The sequence below is a fragment of the Pseudorasbora parva genome, chromosome 7 (genome assembly GCF_024679245.1).
Source record: "Pseudorasbora parva isolate DD20220531a chromosome 7, ASM2467924v1, whole genome shotgun sequence".
NCBI lineage: Eukaryota > Metazoa > Chordata > Actinopteri > Cypriniformes > Gobionidae > Pseudorasbora > Pseudorasbora parva.
In genome coordinates, this window is record NC_090178.1 from 23,584,902 (window position 1) to 23,610,984 (window position 26,083).

The 26,083-nt window shown below is 38.5% G+C and overlaps 1 protein-coding gene across 2 annotated transcripts; it reads right to left on the reverse strand.

The window, feature by feature from the left end:
• Positions 1 to 576: 576 nt before the first annotated feature.
• si:dkeyp-84f3.5 (uncharacterized protein LOC334144 homolog) lies at positions 577 to 25,559 on the reverse strand. 2 transcript variants are annotated; one of them, XM_067448709.1, is made up of 3 exons: positions 25,296 to 25,559; positions 24,440 to 24,510; positions 577 to 4,263 (listed from the first exon to the last, which is right to left on the reverse strand). In XM_067448709.1, exon 3 carries the CDS (start codon positions 3,790 to 3,792, stop codon positions 2,047 to 2,049), a length of 1,746 nt encoding a protein of 581 aa, XP_067304810.1. In that variant the 5' UTR covers positions 3,793 to 4,263; positions 24,440 to 24,510; positions 25,296 to 25,559; the 3' UTR covers positions 577 to 2,046. The 2 variants fall into 2 exon arrangements, with proteins under 2 accessions (XP_067304810.1, XP_067304811.1); XM_067448710.1 differs by having other exon boundaries at positions 25,410 to 25,550.
• Positions 25,560 to 26,083: the final 524 nt, after the last annotated feature.

Consider the following 26,083-nt stretch of genomic DNA (forward strand, 5'->3'; position numbering starts at 1 on the left):
ACAAAAACATCTTCATTTGTGTTCCGAAGACGAACAAAATTCTTACGGGTGTCGAACGACATGGGGCTAAGTTATTAATAACAGAGTATTATTTTTTTTGGGTGAACTAACCCTTTAAATCTGCTGCTAACATTTGGGTGCCAGATACCACAGCACACTTTTAGGGGTCTAGTTGAGTCCATGTCTTGACGGGCTGTTTTGGCAGTAAATGGTGGACCAACACAATATTAGGATAATATTATGCCTGTAATCGATTTAAGAATACATTTTCCCAAAGAATAAGTTCCCTTAAAGGTGCACTGAGTATTTTGATGTTGTGCTGGTCTATCTGACAGTCATGCCAGATTTGACATCTTTTGCATTTAGTGAATGTAGCATCACCTAGTAGGTTTTCTGTTGTATAAAAGTTTAAATCATGGTTTAAAACTTATTCCACGGGGAAACATGCATGTAACAGTAAAAACAGGGATTACAAGTGTGTATTATTCCACTAGTCATAGAAGCACAACTTGTCTGCAAAACTACATTTATTTGTATTAAGCTTTTATTAAGATATTTAAAAAACAATACAAATGTAAGTACCAAAACATTTTTCAGAATTTTGTTTTATACTGAGTGCATCTTTAACTCCATGTTAACTAAGAGATATCTTAAATGAATGTAGCACATTTTAAGGTCTTTAAGGGCAGGGGGAATGTGTATTCATCATAACCAATGTCAAAGAAAGATAATACTTGTGTGCATAAATACAACATTTAAAGCTTTTATATACAAAAAATTAAACAACTGCAAGAACTTACAGGGGGAAAACAGAATTCTCTTTATTTAAACAAGTAAAACTAGACTTGCACAAAATCCGTTACTGATGTATGAGTGTAAAAAAATGTTTTGCTCACTACTAAATAAAAAAAAACATTTGTACAAAACAAATTCTAATCTAGACAATCAATTATAAAAACGTATAGCTAAAATACATATTTCCCTAACTGCACATTAGGTGTGCTCTTGAATCAACTTTTAGGCAAGACTTTTTAAATGACATGAGTAATTCCAGCTGTAAAAACTTCTGCTTTGTTCTTTAGGTTCAAAGCATATTCAATTTAATTTCTGACATCCTGGTCATTATAGAGGTACTTATACAGGCCCCTTTGGTTTGTGCATGCACATAGTGTCAATGCCTATTTTCAAAAATATTTCAAAGAGCGCATCCAAAAATCGGAAAAAGAAGGAGAATTTGATGGGAAGGATTTTTTTTATAAACAACAAATGCAACACACAAGGAAACCGTATTCATTCAGTACATCCGAAAGGTCTATAGAACACTTCTAACGCTATAAAAGTACAACACTTAAAGACTAAAAAAGCGTGTTAATTTCTGTTTAACTATGACCATTTATAATTGCTGACACATTATATCTTCATTATTGACACTTTCAATGAACACGTTTGGCATTTCTCCAGGTATTCCAGTGTTGCTTCCAACTTTTTTGCAACTATGTAAGGAGGGCCCTTTTCATTTCCAAAAGGACAGTGGTGGCTTGAATGAAGACAGTGATGCCTTTGGAGTAAATCAGAAGAGCGAAACCTCTTCAAGCATCAGTCCCTGACCTCTGATGCTAATATATTTAATTTCAAAAGCAAGGCAAAAATCATTCATCTCTGCTTTTGCTGCTATAACGGTCTCCTTCTGGGAAGGAACATTGTTGCAGGCACTTGCTCCAGAAACAAGAGCATCAAGGAGGTCAGGCAATAACATTAAACAAGAGTTCTCAATCCATTCTAAAGGCGTTCATTAGGGGTTAGGTCAGGGATTTGCGAATGTCATTCACATTCTTCAACACCTGAATCAGATGATCATCTCTTTCTGCATTGCCTTGCTGGAATAGAAAATACTCCTCACTATTGAAAAACAACTGAAAGCACACAATACTCAAGAGTATCACTTTATACTTGAGAATTATGATTTGTCTTCACTGAAATTACTGGAATAGCCAAACATGTTAATTAGAAGAGGGTGATCATATACTTTTGACCATTTTTGCATTTCTAGGTCTGAGAACATTCAGTAGATTCATTCATTATTTCCGATGACATTTCATTATCAGCATTTTTATCAGGCTTTTCAGCATTAGCATCTTCTTGTAGGTTTTGAGAATCAACTACATTGGTCTCGGGAGCTTTTGTGCCATCCTTCTCAGAGTCTCCTTTATGATGATTCTCAAGATGGCTATGTAAAGCAGAGAGGAATGTGAAGCGGCTTGGACAGAGAGGGCAACTGAGCAATACCTTGCAAGGACTTCGCTTGTGGAAATACACATGTCGCTTATAAACACTAAGTAGCCCAAAGACTCTACAGCATTCTTTGCACTTGTACTTCATCCTTGGTGTGTAAGTTCTCGTATACCGAGAACCAAGTAACCGGTCATCTGCCTTAGATTCGGGCTGGTTTTCTTCTTCAAGATCTTCTTGTTCACTATCACTTTTTGTTTCTGTTGATGCTTTTGCAGGTTCCTGTTCACTGCTTTTAACATCATGTTCTGTCTTTGACTCCCCAGAAGCCTTAGGTTGAAGCGCTGAACTGTGGTACATGGCCACATGCCTTGTGACATCACATCTTTGTGGAAAGTGTCTTCCACAATAAGAACAGGCATGCAAAGTACCCTTATGGTATCGCATATGACGAGAGAGACTGCTTGAGTGCACAAACACACGGTGGCAGAGTTTACAGGAGAATATTTTACCACCAAAATTGGATCTGTTCATTCCTCTGTGTCTTCCTCTCATGCTTGGTCGTAGCGGCTGCTTTTGCTGTTTTGCAACCATTTGTTGCATTACACCATGGTGCGGTTTCGTTTTAGCAGGTAAACCTGAAGCCTCCTTTACCTCAACCTCATCTGGATGCTGTGTTTTATGATGATCTCTTAAATCTGAAATTTGGTTAAAATGTTCTCCACACAGGCCACAACGACATGGCTCAACTGAATCACTGCCATTTTTCTTACTTTCTTCTTCCCCAAGTGATTCCTGTTTTTGTTTCACCTCAGTGGTTGGCTTGTTGACACGAGAATGACTGTTTACGTGGCTTTGCAAGTCAGACAACCAAAAGAAGCGCAAGCCACAGACTTTGCACGGATACGATTTTTCCATGCTATTTTCTTGATCTTCTTCGGATCTACTCAAATTCTTGGAGCCAATAGATCCATGCCACTGTTTTTGGTGTGACAGTAAGTTCTCTTGTTTTAAGAATCGCTTTCCACAGTGTCCACAGCTATAAAAGCGTTCATGAGCATGGTTTTGTAGATGGCTCTGCAAACTCTCCCGGTCATTAAACACCTTGCAGCACAGGGTACATTTAAACCCCTGCTCAAGGGCACGGTACTGCTGATGCAGTTGTAAGCTTTTTGGTGTTTTGAACATTTGTCCACATTTTTCACATCTAAACTGAGCATACTGCTTCTCTGGCATCTTGGTTGAAGTCAAGGCTTCTTGATTAGAGGGTTGGCACCAAAATGACTTGGTTGAAGGTTTTCCAAACAAGAAAGTAAAGTTAGATAACACAGATCGATCAACCACAGTAAGCATTCCGTTTTCATGGAGAGCAACCTCAATGGATGCGTTGATACAACTACCATTACTAATGCTTAACCCATCCGAGGAAAATAAGCCAGTAAGTCCATGAATGGCCATGTGTTCAACTAGTTTATGGTACTGACTAAACCCTTCACCACACTCAGTGCAGATGAAGGCATCTCCCCCACCTAAGTCTTGAGTAAAGCCCATTGGGTACGCCATCCTGATAAAGCTAAATGTATATTCTTTTGACTGATAAATTTCAATGGTTTAGAAATCTGGGAACATGATTATGAAGATGTCTAAAAAATATATCCATATATATGATAACTAGGATTATTGGAAATAATTTTCCAGGAAAAAAAAGTTTGTGAGACATCCACTCTCACCTCAGTTGGAAACAAAGCTAAGTTCTAATATGCATTTAATTTAAAAAAAAAAACCAAACAAACAAACAAAAAAAATTACAATTACAGCATCTCTAAAAAGGCAACTCCGCCAACTTAAAAAAAATAGAAAATTGCATAAAGGATTAAAAATCTATCCTTAAAAGTCTTTGTCAAATCAATCATCATCAATTCCCCAACTCTGTAGGAAAAATGTGGTCTTTGAGCATAATGGAGTGATGTAAACCTCATTAGATATATGGCCTGCCTTGTTTCAGGTGCGGGCCCGCAATTCAGGTATTGCAATCTGGAAAAAAGGGAAAGAGTAAATGTAAGACAAATGCATTTAATTGCAAGTGATGTTTTTTTAAGAAATCAAAATAGTGAAGAATAAAAAATACAAACTTTAAATATAATCCGTTTAGACTTAAGATGGTTTTGGGAAATGCAGGCAAGAGCAGTTGCTAAGTCAACACCTACATGACCTAAATGTGTTACAATTAATAAATTGTATTTACAACCATTTACATTTTTTTATTTTATTCATTTAAGTAAATAATACATAAACATTTAAAGGCTGTTTTCCCAATTTACTAATTAAATTCAATGCACTTTGAATTGAATGAGGACAAGACAAGAGCGGTGTGCCAAATTGCCAAATGCGATTTGAAACTGGCCTACCGCACAAGTTTGAAAAAGTTCTGCAAGTAGTACGCCTGTAGCATATTTTTAATGTAAAAAAGACTGCTTTTATCAGGCATGTTAATCAGTAATTTTACACTATATAAACGTGCACTTAGTTTGCTTGGAAATATACAACATACTTTTTTTTTTTTTTTACAGTAGCCCAGCAAAATAATTGGTCTATGGGAATTTCCACAGGTATTGCAGCCATCAATATCCTCTTTACTGTGTCAGTAATTACTGCGCTGCTACTTTCTGATTTGGGAGTGATTTGTTTTGTCAGAAAAATGTTAGGCTGTCTTATTAAAAAAGTACTGCTCTTAACCTGTGTGCTTTGTATCCCCTGTGCAATGTCTGTTCTCGGAGCATATAAACCCGCTTCCGGCTTGCACTGTTATGTAGTTTATTAAAAGATTATTAATTCTGAACATGTCGTGTCCATATTGCACCAACACACCCGGCACGTGTGAAGTCGATTGAGCGGTTCTTAACATAATCAAAATACAAACAGACAGACACACAGCGACCTTAATTAGAGAGAAGAATAAGTTCAGCCCCCTCCTTCTGAAGTTTCAAATATTCGGTGCTGATTTCTACAGAAGCTTCAAAGTTAAAAAAAATGGTATTCGCACCTAGCCTGGATGCCAGCCGAACTTAGCCCCGCCCCCGCAACATTTTTAGGTCGGGCAGTTCGGTCTGGCCTTGCTCCATAGAGGAGTAATTATCCCCGAACAGAAACTGTTCGGACCAATGAAATTATCAGGGCGGGCTTTAGATGACGGACAGATGATCAACAGTAACGTAATCATCCACGTCATCAAAGGGGCTTGGATTATATTTGTTTGAATCCTAAACGGAGAGCTTGCTTGTGTATGCATTCACCATCACAATTTCTCTCAGAAATGATGATCATGTTGGGTAAGTATATAATAATTAAAAATTTTTACAACACCGGCAAAGATCGTGTATTCCAGCCTGATTTCAGCGCGCGTGCAGACAGGGTTGCCAAGTTTTTACAAGAAAGCACGGCAACTACTAGCCCTAAACAATAGCTTCTCGGGGGTTCTCCGTTGGAAAAATGGCGTTTGGAGGGTAAAATGTGTTATTTTGGCAAGGTTGCCAACAAAAATTCGCACTCATGGGTCTATATATCACATAATAGTCGCTTCAACCCGCGGACATAAAAAACAACTGGAGGAAAAAACGCGGACTTGGCAACACAGTGAAGTTGAACTATGTTGACATTTGACAATGCGTCGCTTTGTTGCTCTGATTGGTTGTAGGGCAATCCAATTGAGGTCTTTCCTGGTTCGGTTGAAACACGCCCCATAATCACAGCCCAATGGAGCAGTTTCAGGCTAATTCGGACCAGTCCTAGCTGAAAATGGTTCAACTTCGGGTAAAACACAACGCTTGTTACTGTCACTTTTTACCTAAGCATTCCAATCGTAGTGGAGGTGGGGCGGGACAAATACTTTTTCTGATCAACCATTCTACTTGTTCAACAACTGGACAACAATGTAGAGGTTAATATTGCTGGTTAATGCATTTTATATTCATATTCTTCAAAATGAGATTAGTAACACGTTATTGCCATGGATATTCCAAATTATAGCAACCAAAGCATCTCAGCTGGAAAAATACTACAACTCCAAAGTGCTCCTAAGAGCCACCAGCTGGCCGTTTTCAGATGAGCACCAGTCATTATTTCAGCTGGCTAAAAAAAAAAACTTTGGTGGACCAGTTAATCTGTGGTATTCACTGATTGCGAACTGCTCTGAATCCATGAGCCTGTAGAAATTAAAACAGTGTCAATTATTTAAATGTAAATCTAAACATGCAGTGCTTAGATTTAATTAAATAATTGCCTTTTGAAGTTTAATAACTAGTCATATTACACCATGTCGCAATTCTTGTTTTCTCATCCCCAAATTTAAGTACTCTTGAAAAAAAAAAAAAAAAAAAAAAATGTCCTAGACTTTATGGTTGCACGTTATTTTACAGAAGGTGCACTTAGTGTGCCAAGGTGTATTTAGTGTATTCTGGTGTCCAAGAATGCACTGACCAATACAAAGTAAATAAATATTGCATTTTGAAAGTGCATTTCATTGTGAATTACCTGGCTTTGTTTAAAATATTTATTAAAATGACACACACTTTACTTTGGGCATTCAGAAATAAAGTATCTTTCCAACTGTAATTGCTTGCATGTGTGACATAGAAGAAAGCACAGAAATCCTTCTGTCACTGTTCTAGTTATTTGAGAGAATTATTTTAGACTGTTTATTTATCGTTTTGATGTTTACTCATTTATATTGTTTTGTCTGTTATGAGAGGCATATTAGGAGACATATTGTTACAGCTTTTCGATAAAGCTCTAATTGGTTTCCTTTTGAAATGTGTTTCAGATTCTAATTCAAAAACACCAAAATACTGTTGGTCGACACTCGTAGGACCTCCATTCATCTTTCAAAACACAAATGAAGATATTTGATTTGAACTCCAATGGCTCAGAAAGGCTTTTAGTGCCTTTTATAGGTATTGAGAGAGGAAATGACATTGGTGTCAATGAAGGCCTCTCTGAGCCATCGGATATAAACAAAAATATCTTAAATTGTGTTCCGAAGATGAACGGAGGTCTTACAGGTGTCAAACGACAATTTTCATTTTTGGGTGAACTAACCATTTAAGATATTTAAGACTTATGTCTTTAAATTTGACAAAATTGAATTTAAACTTTAAATGGTTAGTTCACCCAAAAATTAAATTTATGTCATTAATGACTCACCTTAATGTCATTCCACACCCCTAAGACCTCCGTTCATCTTCGGAACACAGTGCAAGATATCCTATATTTAGTCAGAGAGCTTTTTTGTTCCTTCAATGAAAGTGTATGCACACTTTACTGTCCATGCCCAGAAAGGTGATAAAAACATCATCAAAGTAGGCCATATGTGACATCAGTTAGTTAATTAGAATCTCTTGAAGCATCGAAAATACATTTTGGTCCAAAAATAGCGAAAACTACGACTTTATTCAGCATCGTCTTCTCTTCTGCGTTTGTTTTCAATCCTCAAATAAAGATTTGAATGGTTATGAATCACCGGACTGATTCATGATTTGGAAACTGCTGAAATCTTTATTTAAGGAATTGAAAACAAACCAGGAAGAGAAGACAACACTGAATAAAGTCATAGTTTTTGTGATTTTTGGACCAAAATGTATTTTATTTTCAATGCTTCAAGAGATTCTAATTAACCAACTGATGTCAAAGATGGACTACTTTGAGGATGTTTTTATTACCATACTGGACATGGACAGTATAGTGTGCAAAATACACTTGCATACGCTCTCTGACTAAATATAAAATATCTTAAATTGTGTTCTGAAGATGAACGGAGGTCTTACGGGTGTGGAACAATATTAAGACCATTAAGAGTCATTAATGGCATAAATCAGGCCATCCTTAATAATATTTTGGTTTGCAGTAACAGTAATTTTTTAAAAGGTTGGTAGGTTTATTTTTTTTCATCTGTTCCAATGTAAAAAATAAATAAAAAATACCGTTTTTGTGATGGTGATTACGTCGGTATGAATGTAAACAAATAAGCATATTGTGACATCACTGACTGGGTCTTCAACCTGTGCCTTCGGGCGCATCATTGCAAAACCTTTTTTTTGATACAGGCTATATAGACCACAAACAAATTGAAATCTTTATCAAAAACATGTTTATTGCATGAATTTTAGGTGCATTCATTAAGAACAGGTTCCAACCAGCAGCTAGCTCTCATTTACCCCTTTTCCACCAGAATGAACCGGGTGCTAGTTCGGAGCCAGTGCTAGTGTCAGTTCTAAGTTGGTTCGACTTGAGAGCCTTCTAAGAACCGTTTTCTTTTCCACATGCTAAGAGCCACAACAGAGCCAGGTCTTACGTCATACCAGAGTCCTGCACGGGTCCATCCCAGACCCGTTAATATTTGCCCGTTACCCGATCCGTGCCCGCAATAAATCACACACGCTAAAATCATTCCAATTAAAATGCTTTATTTTTTTAAATATTGCACTTCTCTCAACATCAACAGCATCATGAATGGGCTAAAGAAACAGGCTAAAGTGCCTTTATAGACTCGTTGTAGGGCTGGGCGATATGGCCCAAAAAAAAAATCCCCGATTTTTTCGCCAAAAATTCGATTTACGATTTAAAACGATTTTTTCCCCTCCTACTTAAAATCAGTCTGCAGATGACAAAGAAATTGTTCAAAACAAGTTTTAACTTTATTTTGTTTAGGTAAAATTAAATATTTGCAGCTTGGTAGAAGTGCCACCTGGGGTGCAAAACTTTCCGCATGTGAATAACCCCGACTATTCCACAGTATAAATGGGCACCATATCTTTTGCAATATACAGTATACATATCAAAGGTTTATGAATTGATATGCAGATAAAATTAACTTTTATTAACAACAGTAATGTACAAAAAAAGTATAGGGAAAATTTAAATGCAGCCTAATGCTTTTATTAAATATAGATTAGCATTGTTCTTCAATAGTCTCACACTGAACTGTTCGACAGCTTCAGTGATTATTAAAGGAGCTCTTTACTTTACTGTAATTTAGTCACAATTTGAAGAAAAGTTTAGTTTTTCCTGAGACTGTGACTTCGTACTTTCCATACATTAGGGAGTGAAAATCGCTAATAAATCAATAAGTGCTCTTCTGCTGGTTATAGTGGTGGGCATTTCATATCTTTTTTTAAATAAAAATTCTACAAAATGGATTACACATTTTAAAAAAATAAACTAAAAAAAACATTCAACTATTTCTTTCACAAGACCCCTTTAAACTTTTAGTTTTACAAACCATCACATTAAAAATAACATTACAATCGGATATCTAGAGCTTTGAAGTGCTGGAAATAAGTGTGAAGCTCTTGAAAACCATTGGAAAGTGCTTGAATTTTAATCTCAAAAGGTTGTACGAATCCTGAGATAAATAATGACAACAACCACGTTAAATCCAAGTGGTTTTACTACAGTACAATCGTGGTAAATGTTGGTGATTTGTGACTGAAACCCCTGACCTTCGCTCAGCTCTGTTAGATCTGATATCTGTGGTTTATAACAGAATTGTGCGCCGACCGCTTCCACTAGATCACCGTAGCGATGGTGTGTTGATTTAAACGGTCTCTCACTGGATCAGCAGCGCTGTGTATCGTGTCTGTCACGAGATTAGCCCGTGTGTGAGCTCGCGCTGCGTTCGTGTCAGCGCAGCTTTAAATGAGTATAGCGCCTACCGCGGTTCCGTTCAGACTTCAAACACACTTTGCAGCGGGGTATTGTTAATTGTTCTGTGAAAAACTGAACCAATTACGAATGACACGGTATGTTGTTAGACGCGATCCTTGTTGTTTGTGTAGGCCTACCTCTGTGGCAAACGCGCGCGGGGAGGGCTGAGCCATTACGGGAGCTCAGAGGGGAGCGTCGGCGGATTTGAAAGAGAAAACCGATTTTCATTCACAAAAATCGTCGTAAACTAAAAACTCGAATTAATTCATAAAATCGATTTATCGCCCAGCCCTAACTCGTTGTCAACAATTTTATATACTTCACTCACCAACTTTACTTTTACTTCATCCATTGCTTATCCTGCAACGCTCGCTCCATCTGGGCTACGAGTGGCATCAACAAAAGTCACAGTGGTGGTGACGTGATGGATCAAATGGCAAATAGTTGTTGCGTGTATGTGTAATGGTAAATTGGACATAGAAATTGTAATACAGTATGTTTGGGGGGGGAAAAGGACGACCGGATCGTTTTGATCGTTTTTTGAGAACCGGCGAACATTTAAAAGACTTAACCAAACAAAGCGAAAGTAACGCGGCCCCTCACGGACATCTGCCACGCACACACATAATAAAACAAACACATCTCAACGTAAAACCCAGGTCTGGTGATCTCTCGTCCTTATATGCCGCCGAGCTCCCTCGTGAGAGGATTTGAGACCGGTGTGGCTCACAGGTGACACTCATTCGCCATCACGCCCCGGTCTACGAATCCTGAGATAAATAATGACAACAACCACGTTAAATCCAAGTGGTTTTACTACAGTACAATCGTGGTAAATGTTGGTGATTTGTGACTGAAACCCCTGACCTTCGCTCAGCTCTGTTAGATCTGATATCTGTGGTTTATAACAGAATTGTGCGCCGACCGCTTCCACTAGATCACCGTAGCGATGGTGTGTTGATTTAAACGGTCTCTCACTGGATCAGCAGCGCTGTGTATCGTGTCTGTCACGAGATTAGCCCGTGTGTGAGCTCGCGCTGCGTTCGTGTCAGCGCAGCTTTAAATGAGTATAGCGCCTACCGCGGTTCCGTTCAGACTTCAAACACACTTTGCAGCGGGGTATTGTTAATTGTTCTGTGAAAAACTGAACCAATTACGAATGACACGGTATGTTGTTAGACGCGATCCTTGTTGTTTGTGTAGGCCTACCTCTGTGGCAAACGCGCGCGGGGAGGGCTGAGCCATTACGGGAGCTCAGAGGGGAGCGTCGGCGGATTTGAAAGAGAAAACCGATTTTCATTCACAAAAATCGTCGTAAACTAAAAACTCGAATTAATTCATAAAATCGATTTATCGCCCAGCCCTAACTCGTTGTCAACAATTTTATATACTTCACTCACCAACTTTACTTTTACTTCATCCATTGCTTATCCTGCAACGCTCGCTCCATCTGGGCTACGAGTGGCATCAACAAAAGTCACAGTGGTGGTGACGTGATGGATCAAATGGCAAATAGTTGTTGCGTGTATGTGTAATGGTAAATTGGACATAGAAATTGTAATACAGTATGTTTGGGTGGGAAGAAGGACGACCGGATCGTTTTGATCGTTTTTCGAGAACCGGCGAACATTTAAAAGACTTAACCAAACAAAGCGAAAGTAACGCGGCCCCTCACGGACATCTGCCACGCACACACATAATAAAACAAACACATCTCAACGTAAAACCCAGGTCTGGTGATCTCTCGTCCTTATATGCCGCCGAGCTCCCTCGTGAGAGGATTTGAGACCGGTGTGGCTCACAGGTGACACTCATTCGCCATCACGCCCCGGTCTCGCTCGCTCCTCCGCCTCGCCACAGCACAGAAAAATATTGCACATATTTTTCATCCGCGCTTCTACCCGCTCGCACGGAATTAATTATCCGCCCGCATCCCCGCCCGTGTATTTTATAATTTATGTCACAATCCACCTGTTTTAGCCACTTTTATGCCCGCGGGTACCCGACCCGTTGCAGGACTCTACTGCTAGCGAGGCAGCGGGAAACACACACACACACAATTTCCTGGCGTGTTCTATCTAATGCATTGACGCTGCGCAGACCAACCCACATATGATATCCAAATACTGCGCGAGCGATTCAAAAGCATAAGGGGTCGTTGGCGCTCGCTCTACTTTGATGTCATACGCAATCAGTCTGCACAGCGTGCGCCGATGCATCTCGAACAAGCCTTCCCTCAGTGGGTCATGGCTTTATGATCCTACATCAGCATTAAAACGCCGCAAATCCAACGCATTTGTGCAGCTCTCCATGATTTGTATAGACGGAGATTACAATCCAGCAGCTGTTAGCTTGATTAGCTGCTATTGAAAAAATGGCGGTCACAGGTTTGTGTTCATCTTGTTGATCACGGTAACGCCGCCCCCAGCCGGTGACGCAAGCAGTTCTTACTTCTAGCCCAGCAATGTTTTGGTGTTACTTAAGAACCACTTTTCCTGGCTCGGAGCTGGTGCTTTGGCTGTGGAAACACATACCCCTTTTCCACCAGAATGAACCGGGTGCTAGTTCGGAGCCAGTGATAGTGTCAGTTCTAAGTTGGTTCGACTTGAGAGCCTTCTAAGAACCGTTTTCTTTTCCACATGCTAAGAGCCACAACAGAGCCAGGTCTTACGTCATACCAGAGTCCTGCACGGGTCCATCCCAGACCCGTTAATATTTGCCCGTTACCCGATCCCTGCCCGCAATAAATCACACACGCTAAAATCATTTCAATTAAAATGCTTTATTTTTTTTAATATTGCACTTCTCTCAACATCGACAGTATCATGAATGGGCTAAAGAAACAGGCTAAAGTGCCTTTATAGACTCGTTGTCAACAATTTTATATACTTCACTCACCAACTTTACTTTTACTTCATCCATTGCTTATCCTGCAACGCTCGCTCCATCTGGGCTACGAGTGGCATCAACAAAAGTCACAGTGGTGGTGACGTGATGGATCAAATGGCAAATAGTTGTTGCGTGTATGTGTAATGGTAAATTGGACATAGAAATTGTAATACAGTATGTTTGGGTGGGAAGAAGGACGACCGGATCGTTTTGATCGTTTTTCGAGAACCGGCGAACATTTAAAAGACTTAACCAAACAAAGCAAAAGTAACGCGGCCCCTCACGGACATCTGCCACGCACACACATAATAAAAAAAACACAACTCAACGTAAAATCCAGGTCTGGTGATCTCTCGTCCTTATATGCCGCCGAGCTCCCTCGTGAGAGGATTTGAGACCGGTGTGGCTCACAGGTGACACTCATTCGCCATCACGCCCCGGTCTCGCTCGCTCTTCCGCCTTGGCACAGCACAGAAAAATATTGCACATATTTTTCATCCGCGCTTCTACCCGCTCGCACGGAATTAATTATCCGCCCACACCCCGCCCATGTATTTTATAATTTATGTCACAATCCACCTGTTTTAGCCACTTTTATGCCCGCGGGTACCCGACCCGTTGCAGGACTCTACTGCTAGCGAGGCAGCGGGAAACACACACACACACACACAATTTCCAGGCGTGTTCTATCTAATGCATTGACGCTGCGCAGACCAACCCATGATATCCAAATACTGCGCGAGCGATTCAAAAGCATAAGGGGTCGTTGGCGCTCGCTCTACTTTGATGTCATACGCAATCAGTCTGCACAGCGCGCGCCGATGCATCTCGAACAAGCCTTCCCTCAGTGGCCCATGGCTTTATGATCCTACATCAGCATTAAAACGCCGCAAATCCAACGCATTTGTGCAGCTCTCCATGATTTGTATAGACGGAGATTACAATCCAGCAGCTGTTAGCTTGATTAGCTGCTATTGAAAAAATGGCGGTCACAGGTTTGTGTTCATCTTGTTGATCACGGTAACGCCGCCCCCAGCCGGTGACGCAAGCGGTTCTTACTTCTAGCCCAGCAATGTTTTGGTGTTACTTAAGAACCACTTTTCCTGGCTCGGAGCTGGTGCTTTGGCTGTGGAAACACAAAGAACCGATTTGAAACTAGGCTCTGGCTCCGATTTAGCACCAGCACTGCCTTGGTGGAAAAGGGGTAACAAAGAACCGATTTGAAACTAGGCTCTGGCTCCGATTTAGCACCAGCACTGCCTTGGTGGAAAAGGGGTAATTGTAAGCCTATAGCACAACTCCATGTATTGCCTACTCCTTGGTAATGACCATTAATGATTTTGAATAATGCGTGCCTAAATGTAGGCTCATACAGACGTATTTCACAAGCACATCTTAAAATCCTCCATCACATACACTATTGAAGTTAGCTTCTAACATTAACAGGATGGCTAGTAGGTTATGCATGTTAGCTTTAAATAAAAAAAACCTGCTCTGCTACTCAAAAATGCAAACTCACCATTATTGCAGGAACGAAGGATCGGGTCCTTCGATGTAAAATGGTGCCTGAACCCGTATGACTTTGAACGATGACCGCAAACATTTTGTTTACTGCAGCCATCATTACCAAAAACAAACTGTTGACTCTGACACTGAATGAGAGTATGAGACGAACGCACAGGCAACAGTGCAACATCCGTTAACCAATAGTTTAAACATAGATGATGTCACATGTTTTTATTTAAAAGAAGGAACGCATCCTTCGTTTGTATTATAGGCCTAGGCAATTTATATATTTACTAGGGATGCAACAATACAGTTAGTCCATGGGTCTATACATACCTCAGTTTTTAACCAGTTTTCGGTTCGGTTAGTTTTTTTGCTATTCTATTCTAGTGACAGGAAAGAGGTTAAGGAGAAAATGTTTTATTGCATTACTCGTTCTTTATTTTACTTAAAAGACTTGAAAACCCTCACTTAAACTTAAAACTTTACTTAAAAAACCTTGTACACATTCCTAGTGTATTGTATAACATAAAATAAATATAGGCTATAAAGATTTACACTGGCAGCTCAGAGATACAGTACCATTTAAGAATGAAATTGAATGAATGCAGGCTAAAATTTAAACTACATAGTCTTCAATACACACACATGATTTTACTTTCAGTTTAGACATAACTGACTGTGTTTATATATGTTAACCTTGTGTGTGTCTGACAGTATTAGCACAGTAAGACTACTTAATCAGTCCAGTAATCACATGTGTTTGACAGGCTTTCAGTGCATGCTCAACGGAAAGCAAATAAACTTTAACCAGCAAGGCTTTAAAACGCATGCAAATAATGAACTTTGTGAATAACTATAGTGTTCCGTGAGCATAACTCACTGACACCCGCATTTCAAGCGTGGCTAAACACCCCCTAACTTTAGTGCATGATTACACGCTGACATGAGCAAATTTCCAATCATATGAACTAAAGTTAGGTGTTTAGCCACGCTTGAAATGCTGGTGTCTATAGACTCACAGGCTCACTCAAACAGAGCCTAAATAAACGGAGACAAATAATTAATTTAATGCAAAAACGAAAAAAAAAACAACGCAATTCACAAGTGCATATTGAACCATGAATGCTGCACTAAACGGTTTAATATTATATTGAGAATTGTGGCATCCCTCATATTTTCAAAACTTACTAAAATAGAATTAATATTATTTTATTGCTTTTGTATTAGTAGTTTAAAGAGTAAAAAAAAAAAGAAATTGGTTGGTCTTAATGCAAATATACAACCGGCAAGTCGGTCGGACTAAAGGCAAAAACAAAATAAAAAAATTGAGTCTGACCTAAATTGACAGGGTCGTTCGGGTTACGGCACACAAGAATATTTTTAAAGATGGCCTTGAGGACAGCTTTGAAGTAGAGGCCAATAGTGGTGTCACAATTCTCCAGGGGTGTCCCCGACAAAGGATTTACACATTCGAACTGCAGAATCTTTCGATAGTCAACTAATATACGTGTGTGTGAATGTGTTGGGAGGGGCACGACATTAGTCAGCAGGAGGGTAAAACTATTTTTATTTTCCTTTACACACTGCACACAGCATCAACTTTTAAAGCGACCAAAACTGCCTACCAACTGACAGACGAACTGACAATGGCTTTCTTATTGAGGTTTAAATAAAAGGTAAAGTGGTGGATAAACATTCATAAACCGTTTTCTCATAAGACCTTATGAGATCAGGCGCGATCGAAATACAGAACATCACACAAATATATAAAGTAATATTTTGATAAATAAACCTAAAAAAATACTTGCCTAGAGAGGAAAAGAACACTTTGAGTGCATTTACATGCACGTTCTTGAGCCGATTATGCATAAAGGGGGTCGCACATCGGACGCAAAGCTCAGCGCCACGTCTCATGTATCTCACACCAGACGCGCACATTATATACACGCGAGTTTATGCAATCAATTTTGAATCGACTTCTGACGGAAGAGTGTGCATTGTGCATCAGAAGATGGGTGTATCTTGTAGCACAGAGTGAAATCTATGTACATTGACGATTTGAGGGAAATATAATATAAATGTAATATAGGCTTAAACCTTGAAATGGCACTCTGTGACACGGCAGGATTTTGAACAACTTCCTGAGCCACCGCAGACAGACGCTGAATGCCTCCGCCGGTGTGTGTACACTCATTGAAAACAATGTTCGAATTTTAAAGACACGCCTCATCTTTAAAGTATTAAACATCCCCATTTTGCCAAAATGGTATGATCCTCGTTTCATAACACCCGCAAAGATTTGACTGAGATCGGTGGTAGAATCTGGCTACACATATCGATGCATCGAATCTTCGATTATTTGGGGTCACACCTACGATTCTCCGAAACCATGATTAGATACAATTTTCGATTCCAAGTTCACGGTTTGATTCTCAATTTTAAATACACATTGACTCTTATTTTGAAATGCCGGCCCCTTACTATTAAGCGCCTTAATTTAATTATCGCCTCTTTTTTGTCAGTGAAAAAGGATGTTGATGAAAATCATGACAAAAATTATTTGTCAATGAAATTTACACTGCTTCAGTAAAAGAGGAGATGTTTCAAGTTCTGTCGATGGGTCTCCTGCATCTGCAGTTGCCATAGCTGTAGCTTAGAGGAGGTTGAGGAGGTTTTTTCCGTCTTGGCAAGCAACCAGACGTGACATGGGGCGTGGCATCATCAACGATTCCAGTTTTTAATTCGAAGTTGGAGATTGTGACTTAATTTTTTATTTAAATTAGAAATCTTGACCATTTTAGAGACCAATAATCGGTTTTACCAATATTTTCCCCAATATTTAAGCACTACCCCATAATTGTTGTGTGGCAATAACCAGACCAAGCTCAATTTTAAATTTATCTGCTCTGTATTTTCTACTGGACAAAAGTCCTAATCAAAGAGAATTATTTGAATGACTCTGTCTGCAATTGGATAGTCCTTCAACCAATCAGACCACAGGAGGCGTGATCAACAGGCAACAATCCATCGCTTCTCTATCTGTCATAGCCAAAGCCAGTCTGTGATTGGTTACCGTAAAAGTGTAACAGAAGCAATAGAAATTAATGTACGAGTTTCCAGGCTGAGTTGACGGGCGAAATCAAATCGCTGACAGATCAGGCTATGTTTACCCAGTCTACCATAATCGGGTACCATACCATCAGTTATGATATACTGTTTGATAGACTATTAGTGCACATCCAGGCGTTTAGATTAATATGTTTTGTGCTGTGCAGAAATAATGAAAATGAGATGATTTCCACATCAAAGGCGGCCATGCAATTCATATTTTTGTATTCTATTTAAACTATTTCATATTTAAATGGGAAACTCAGAATTCTTGATGATACACAAGTTGTTGGTGCATAACCTTAAAAGGGTTATATCTAGGGCCGGGACTCGATAAAAATATTTTATATAATTAATTTGAGGCTTAGTAATTAATTAATCGAAATTAATCGCATTTTAATTGCATATAAATATTTGACCTGAGAACGGTGAGAAGTAATTTTTCACATGGATTTTTAGTATACCATTGAATGGTATACTAATGACTGAATACATAAGCTTAATCAACAAAATATTGTTTATTTATTTTAGTCCAGTAAACCAGTGCAATGTTTGCCAGTAATTGCCAATGTTTTTTTTAAACAAAATTTCCCATCCACGGGGCCAAGCAAAAGTGGTCTTAGCAGCTTCTTCGTTCATGTTCACCAATATGGTTTGTTGTTGTCGTGACTCGTGATTCATTGAAAAACGTTCCGCAGTGCAAAAGTAAGTGTGGTTAAAATTGTTATTTATTTTTTGCATAATTAATCTTAATTATGAGTTAAAGTCCCGTAATTAATTAATCTTAATTAACGTGTTATAGTCCCGGCCCTAGTTATCGATTTGAAACATTGCAGAAACACTATTATAGACCGATACCGATTTTTGCAGATTCCGATTTCACACCGCAAGCGTGAGCGGCGCGTGAGCAGCGCGTATTTTTTTCCGCTCCCATGTTAATCAATGAGTGCATTCACACCGGGAGCAGGAGCAGCACGTGAGCGTCAAGCAGGAGCGTCGCGTGAGCAGCAGTGAAGCGGGGGTTTCGGCTGCGAGCCTATTTTTGCTGCGCTGCTGACGCTCCTGACGCTCAATTAAAGTGAAAGCACACTTTTAAAGGACAAAATAAATGTGATTTCACACAAAAAGTGCCTAAAATGCACACAGGAAGCACATGTAGTGTATTTGAACAATAACTGGAGTATGTCAGAGAAGAAAACGAAGAATAAAAAATATCTGTGGAAGATTTTAGCAATTTAAACTTGTTTTGATTATTCAGATTGGGTGAAAGTATGTTTATGATAATAAAAAATAAAGTAAACTAGCCAGAAAATAGAATAAACTTCCGTTTAGTTTAGTATTTAATACTCAGACAGGTATAGCTCTCTGTCTGCAGCTGCAGTCACGGTGTAAAGCTAATGGCCAAAATAAATATAATATCACAGAAAAGCGCTCAAAATGCACACAAGAAGCACGTGTAGTGTGTTTTAACAATAACTGGAGTATGTAATTAAAGAAAACGAAGAATAAAAATCATCTATAGAAGATTTACCCATTTAAACTTGTTTTAATTATTCAGTTTGGGTGAAAGTATTATAAAAAGTATAGTAAACTACCCAGAAAATATAATAATTTCTTTTAGTTTAGTATTTATTAATAATAATAATAATAATAATAATAATAATAGATTTTATTTATAATGCACTTTTCATTCCGAAGAATCTCAAAGTGCAAAAATAATACTATATAATAAATAAATAATACAGCTATAGGCTCTATCATTGTGGGAGCCGCTGCTGTGACGCTGCACCAACGCTTCCAGTGTGAATACTGTCGCGCGTCTGCAGCTGCAGTCACGGTGTAGTTACGCTGATGTGCTGCTCACGCGCTGCTCACGCGCTGCTCACGCTTGCGACGTGAAACAGGCGTAAGAACTATAATTGACAGCATATACAAACAAAAATCCACTTTTTCTTCAAAGCAAAATTTTATTTTTTATTATAAAATTAATTAGTAAACAATACAATAGGATCTTCTCTCATTTAAACAACTCTCAAAAAATAAGTGTTCTGTGCCAGGTCAAAAGATCCTATCAATGAACAAACCTGAAGTGTACAGTACTCCTCCAAATAATAGTTCAGTAATTCATGTTTCCAGCTAGGGATGTTTCGGTATTAAAATTCCAGTAGTTGGTTTATATATATATATATATATATATATATATATATATATATATATATATATATATATATATATATATATATATATATATATATATATATATATATATATATATTATAGTATAGTATAGTATAGTATAGTATATATATTATATACATTTTTTTACCATTTACAACCATTAACATTTTTTTATTATTTATGATAATAATCATTTTAAGTAAATAATACATAAACATTTAAAGGCTGTATTCTGTTTAAAAGTAAACATTGTTTATTAAAAAAAAAAAAGATCAAGTGAAAAATAATCAACCATCTAGGCATTATTATTATAAGTAGTGATGTATTATCATTACATACAGACGTAGCTAAGGTAATCTATCCTTATATTCTGTTAATTTAAAAAAAAATGTAAAGCTAACTTTTATTTTGACGGGTTGCCGATATTGCCGTGAGGACCTTGGAGTGTCTGTGTTCATATGACAATAGTTTTCTCAAATGGAACAGTAAATTCTCATGAAGTGAGAACTTAGTGAAGTTTATGCGTTCGGCTGGTTATCCAGTGCCATGAATTCCATAATTTTCTTAGTAAATGCTTTGGTCTTTTCGCTGCTTATACCAAGGAAAGATAGGAGAGGCTGCTGACCTGTGGCTAGCTCTGAGCTTTGGCCAGCTTTAGCCGTTTTACCTTTACGACCTTCTTCAAACTGGGCATGTTCCTTGTGGTGATGGAGTTCAGTGTCTGATTAGGTTTGTCAAGTTTCATAAATGGAATAATTAGTCTTCTTCGCTCACAGTAAAAAAAACTTCCACGGCAAAGACATGTTTGCATGCGCTGTGATCGCGTGCGTGGCTGTGACGTCAACATCGCGGCCTCGCTCACAGCCGCATGTACACGAATCGGCTCAAAATTGGTGACGTGACTGATCGGCCGATCATGCAGAAAATCGGGCAATTCCCATCCTTGGCCGATCAATCGGTGCATCTCTTACCCCAATTTTGTGCGGCACAAACGTGATAAATATGAAGTTGCAAAAGAAAGAATGTTTTGGATCAGGAGGGGGAAGTGAACTAACAGAGTTAGACTGCAATAGCCTGACCCAACAACTAATCAATTAAATAAACATTTCAGTTTCTTATAATTTGGCTTTGGTTGCAGTATCCTATAGTTTATTTTTATTTAGTTTTAAAATGTAATCAACATTTTCATAAGTACTAGATGTGTTGGGCTATTTAACATGTCATTTTGGTGAAATGAACAAAATGACTCGAAAAAAGATTTTGCTGAACGAAACTCAAAGATCCAAGTCAGTAAAATGATCCGAACTTCCCACTACTAGTGTCACTGTATCTTGATGATGGATGTGGTCAAGAAGCTGTCAGTGATCAAAATACTGATTTTGAAGACGTTTAAAATTAGTTATGAGAATGTGTGTGAGATCGCGAGTATGAGGCAGATGCTGAATGTACTGGTAAACGAGCTCTGACGAGGACATGACGATGGTATTAAACATCTGCTCAAACTGAACCCTTCCAAGCCAGGGTATATGCAGGAATCCTGAAGTTAATTTCAAGACCTTTTTAAGACTTTTTAAAGACCTTCTCAAAATATTTTAAGACCTCATCGCACCAAGTTCTAATCAGCAACAAACCTTTAATAAACAGTTGTAGTCGGATGTAGACTTAAAATCTCTATTGTAGGCCAATTTTGTATCGTTTATATTGCATATCTGCGACGTATGGAGGGCGACACATTACCTAACTGCGCATTTCGCAAAATACATGACGTCACCCGTAGACAGTGCTCGCCAGGGATGGGAATTAACTTTTTTCAAAGTCTACCACTCAATGTTTTTACCAGCCACTTTTTTGTTTTTAACTGAAAATGTGTAACTGCATGTGAAAATTAATACTACAAGCTCTACAATACTTAAGCAGTTTATTTAATCTCAAGTCTCAATGAAATACTGACATTTTCACGATGATTTGTGGTCTTTTATGGCTTCCAGTTTTATGGTTTTTAGTCCCAACAATGAAACTATTCATTCTGGCATCTTTGAAGCGTGTTGACAACATACTGAGCAGAACATTGTCAGTATGGATGCACCGAAATCAAAATTCTTGGCCGAAACCAAAAAAGAAGAAACCAAAGCCGAAAACTGAAAGAAAAAAAAATTCTAACTAAAATGTTTAACTCGACCTCACTCGTGTGTTCATTAAATAATAATGTTCATGCCTACTGGCCTGCAGAAAGGATTGAATAAAGTAATCAAATGTAAAATAACTGCATATTTAACTATTTAAATGAAAGATTAATCCTTATTAAACTTACAAAAGCTATTCAATCAAGAGCATTGTTTAATGTCAAACTAAATATAAGGACATCACTCAGGCAGCAGTAAAGGCTACTGCGCCTTTTAAGACCTGATCCAGGGATATGCTCGTCTTTCTCTTAAGGCATATTCAGACTTTGTCTGCTAGGATACTCATCAAGATGGACATGTTGACATACTTCTTGTGTGAGTTTGTCCGTTTAAGCGCAAGACTTGAAAGAGAACTTAATATTTGCGCGCTGTGAGACTCGCGTGCGCTTTCGGATGATGCACAGCGTCAGATCTTCTAACAGAGAGCGCGAGTCTCACAGCGCGTCTTCACGCGAGTGATGACAGAGAAAACGACTGGTTATGCGAACATACGGCAGCACTCGCGTGCATTGAACAAAGTTTACAAAGAGGTGAAACAGCTCGGTAGGTGAAGCGAGTTTTACCCGCAAATTTCCATCCCTGGCGCGCGCGCTCCGAGCCTATCTCAGATTGAGAGCCCCGTTGTTTTTTAATACTTATGGGGATGAAAACAAATATATTCATAAATACTTTTCGGAGTCAAACTCTTTTGACAAAGCTTGAACAAAATACTTTCAAAATTTAAGACTTTATAAAGTTGTGATAAGACTTTTTAATACTTTATAAGGGTCTTAATTTTCCCAAAATTGATTTATCACCTTTTAAGACTTTTCAAGACCCCGCGGATACCTTGCAAGCTCCGAAAGGTAACGAAATGTGTTTTATGTTATTCTTCTGTAATTGTTACTCTAACATCAGGAGTTTTATATATTATAGTGAAAGGTTGAGGTCTTTACATGTTAAATATAGATCCGGGTCGCTAACGACCCGAATATGTAAGAATGTTTGGTGAAACAGTCATGCATTTAAGGGTTAAATGCATGTAGAGTGAGCAAGCTAGCGTTTTGCACGAAATAAGGACATATCACAAATGCACTCTTTATGGACCCAGAAAATTGTAAAGATGTGTTCTCATCTCATGGAGCAGAAGTAGAAGAGGTTCAGGTAAACCGCTGCAGCTGTAACTGCATGAGCGATAATATGAGCTGTAAATCTCCCGCTGACATGGTGCATGCTTTTTCTGAAAATTGGTTATTTCAATAAGCTGATATTTGTGAGTTATCAGCTTACTGGTGCGCATGTAAACGTGCTTTATCACAAAACTATTATGGTTTGCTTTATTGAAAAAACAGATAAAATGTAATCTAGCCTGACATGGTCATACTCAATTCTAGTCAGAATATGAGTCTGATACTGCTCCATTATAGCCTAGAAATCTAGACGCACCCTAGCGGCAGCAAATCTAATCTGCACGCGGGTGTCGTCTAGCAACTCTCAATACCCTTCTGAGCTGTATTCGCCTAACTCTTGCCAGGCCAATCACATCGTGTATAGAGTCGGTGGGCGGGGCCATAATGACGACGCCCGAGTTGCATTTGCATGCTTCTAGTAAACACAGAAACTGGAGAAAGGCGGTCTTTCGAATCAGCTTTAACCGCGACTATGGAAGACTTGGAGTTAAGCTTTTCTCGGAGAAAAGAACAGCACAGAAGTCATTCTTAAAAAGGGAAGATATGTTCGGAGTTTTGCCGACCAGATACGGCGAATGTTTAATCTATCAACAAGCTCTGTTACACCTTCGTTGCTCTGGTTGGTTGTAGCGCTATCCTATCGCGTGCAGAGTGAGTTTGAAAAAGAACCGTTTATCCCGCCCCTTGGATTGAGCTGTCAATGGTGAGTTTCCAGACCAGACATCTTGATGTGGGTCTGGCTTGTCAGGCTAGCTCCATTGGGCTTTGATAATGGGGGCGTATTTCAACCGACACAGGAAAGACCTAAATTGGATAGACCTACAACCAATTAGAGCTACAGTATACAGGTGCTAGAGACATCTTTCCCATCATCGACAAATGCCTTGATCGCAGTCCTCTGTTCTTCTTTTAAAATTAATGCGCTGACGATATCTTCTATAACAGATACGATGGCAGAATCTACACATCTCAGTTCTTCAACAACAGCCATCATTGCTGTAAACTAATTCAACCCAAGCACTCTTTGATGACGTGGCTGATTACGTTTCTGGTGATAATCTGTCAATCTTCACCCAGACAATGTGATTGGTCTGAACAGTTTCTGTTCGGGCATCATAACTCCTCTACGGATTGAGTCCAGACCAAACTTCCTGACCTAAAAATGTTGTGGGCGGGGCTAAATTCGGCTGGCATCCAGGCTAGATGTAATCCCACGCATAAATAAGAGATGGAAATTAAGAACTTTCAGAATTTTAATTTCAGATGTTGTTATTTGGGTTTATTGTTAAGACAATAATTATTTAGTTTTTTTAAGGCTATTTCATTGTTATATTTCTTATTGAAATTTGTGATGAATGAGTTTCCTAAACAGGTGAACTATAATGCACAATTTCTTCAAATCAAAATAGTCTTAATAGTCTTATTTTTATACACAAGTACACAAAACAGGACCTCAGAAGCTCAACTTTTACTTACTGCAATCCTGATGTTTCAAAAGTGATCACTCCCTCTTTATGACAGCCAGGACAAACACCTACACAGTACTTCTAAAGAAAAAAGACAAAAAACAAAAATGGTAAAGCTGTATCTAACACAATCCTAACACAATACCTTACTCTATAGAGAAAACGTTTTAATAAGAAAAAAAAGACGAGAAAAAACTAAACAATGCCAAACCATGTAAAAGTATAATATAGTTAAATTAAAACAAAGATTAGCAATGATAGCGTGAGACAACATATTTACAAGATGATTTCTGCAAATACTCGTGGCATGTGACCAAATTAAAACATTCTGTCTAAAACACAAAACGTTAAATACTTGTTTTTTCCAAATTTGAGTATAGTTGAGCTAAACCCCTGCTTACAGCAGGAGAGGTAAGACTCTGAGATACAACTTCGGTCACTTTTGACCAAACACGTTATATGGTTTCGATTTTGCAAAAAACGAATTGCATTATTTAAATTAAAAGGGTTAAGGCAATGTAGGCTTAAAAATATGTAGTATTTTTCAATGTAGTTTAAAAAATAAAATTGAATTGGTGGTATATGTAAACATCTATAAGAACAGGGAGATAATAGGAACATTAACGTGTCAAACCAAATAAAAACAGCAGCGAATTGCAGACGCAACACCTTCCAGTTAAATAACGCCATATTACACGCCTACAACATACTACGTTAGCAAAGTTGATTTACTTAGAATTATATAGTAGTTACGCTACCCAAGTAAAACCAAAACTGTTAGTTGGGCGTAATTTTGAAAAACAATTCCATGCTTTCATAACACAGTATCTAAAATAAAATAAAAAACACGTGTATCCGCGAATTACCTCGTCGAGTAATAGATGTCACTCTGAAGACGTTCAAACGCGAGTAGTAACTTTCCGTGTCCTTTTTGTTTTGTGCGTAGCTGTAATGAAGCCAGTTGCGAATTCGATGTTTACCTTACATTCTTTTCGATTTTTGAGCCGTCAACAAGATTAGTTGTTTGTATATCCCAAAGAGGACTAAATCCTTGAGAAAGAGGCAACAGAAGCGGGTGGGAAAGAAAAAACGAAAGCTTCCTTGTCGCATTCTTCTTCGCCTGAGATTGGCTTTGCTGCATTACCGCCTCCTACTGGACTGGAGCGTAGAGCGCCCCCGATTGGGAGCACCTTATGGGGAGAAAACAAATTCTAAATCGTTGACATTGGCATCTTTACCTGTCGTTGAGAGAAATTTGTGACATCATTTTTGCACCTGTTGTGACAAAACGGCTTGCTGTCTATCTTAAACAACTGATAATAGATCACCACACACAATTCAAATGTCTTTACCCTGACAGGAATCTATTTATCTTATTATTATTATTTATCTAATTATTATGACTTTATTTGGGCCTCTGTCCAAGTTATGGTGCATGAGGTTTGAAGCGAAACGCCCAAGTAGTGTGCAACTTCAAAAATATTTCAAAGACTCTGGCTCATAAACATCAGATTCAGCAAATGTACCGCTAGAAACTGAGTTCACCCCTCAATTTTGAAATGACTGTACCCAATGCTTTCCCAGTTATGATTACATCTTTGTACAAAGGCGAAAAACTGTGCTTGAAAAACTAAAGACTTTGACCTCACTTACA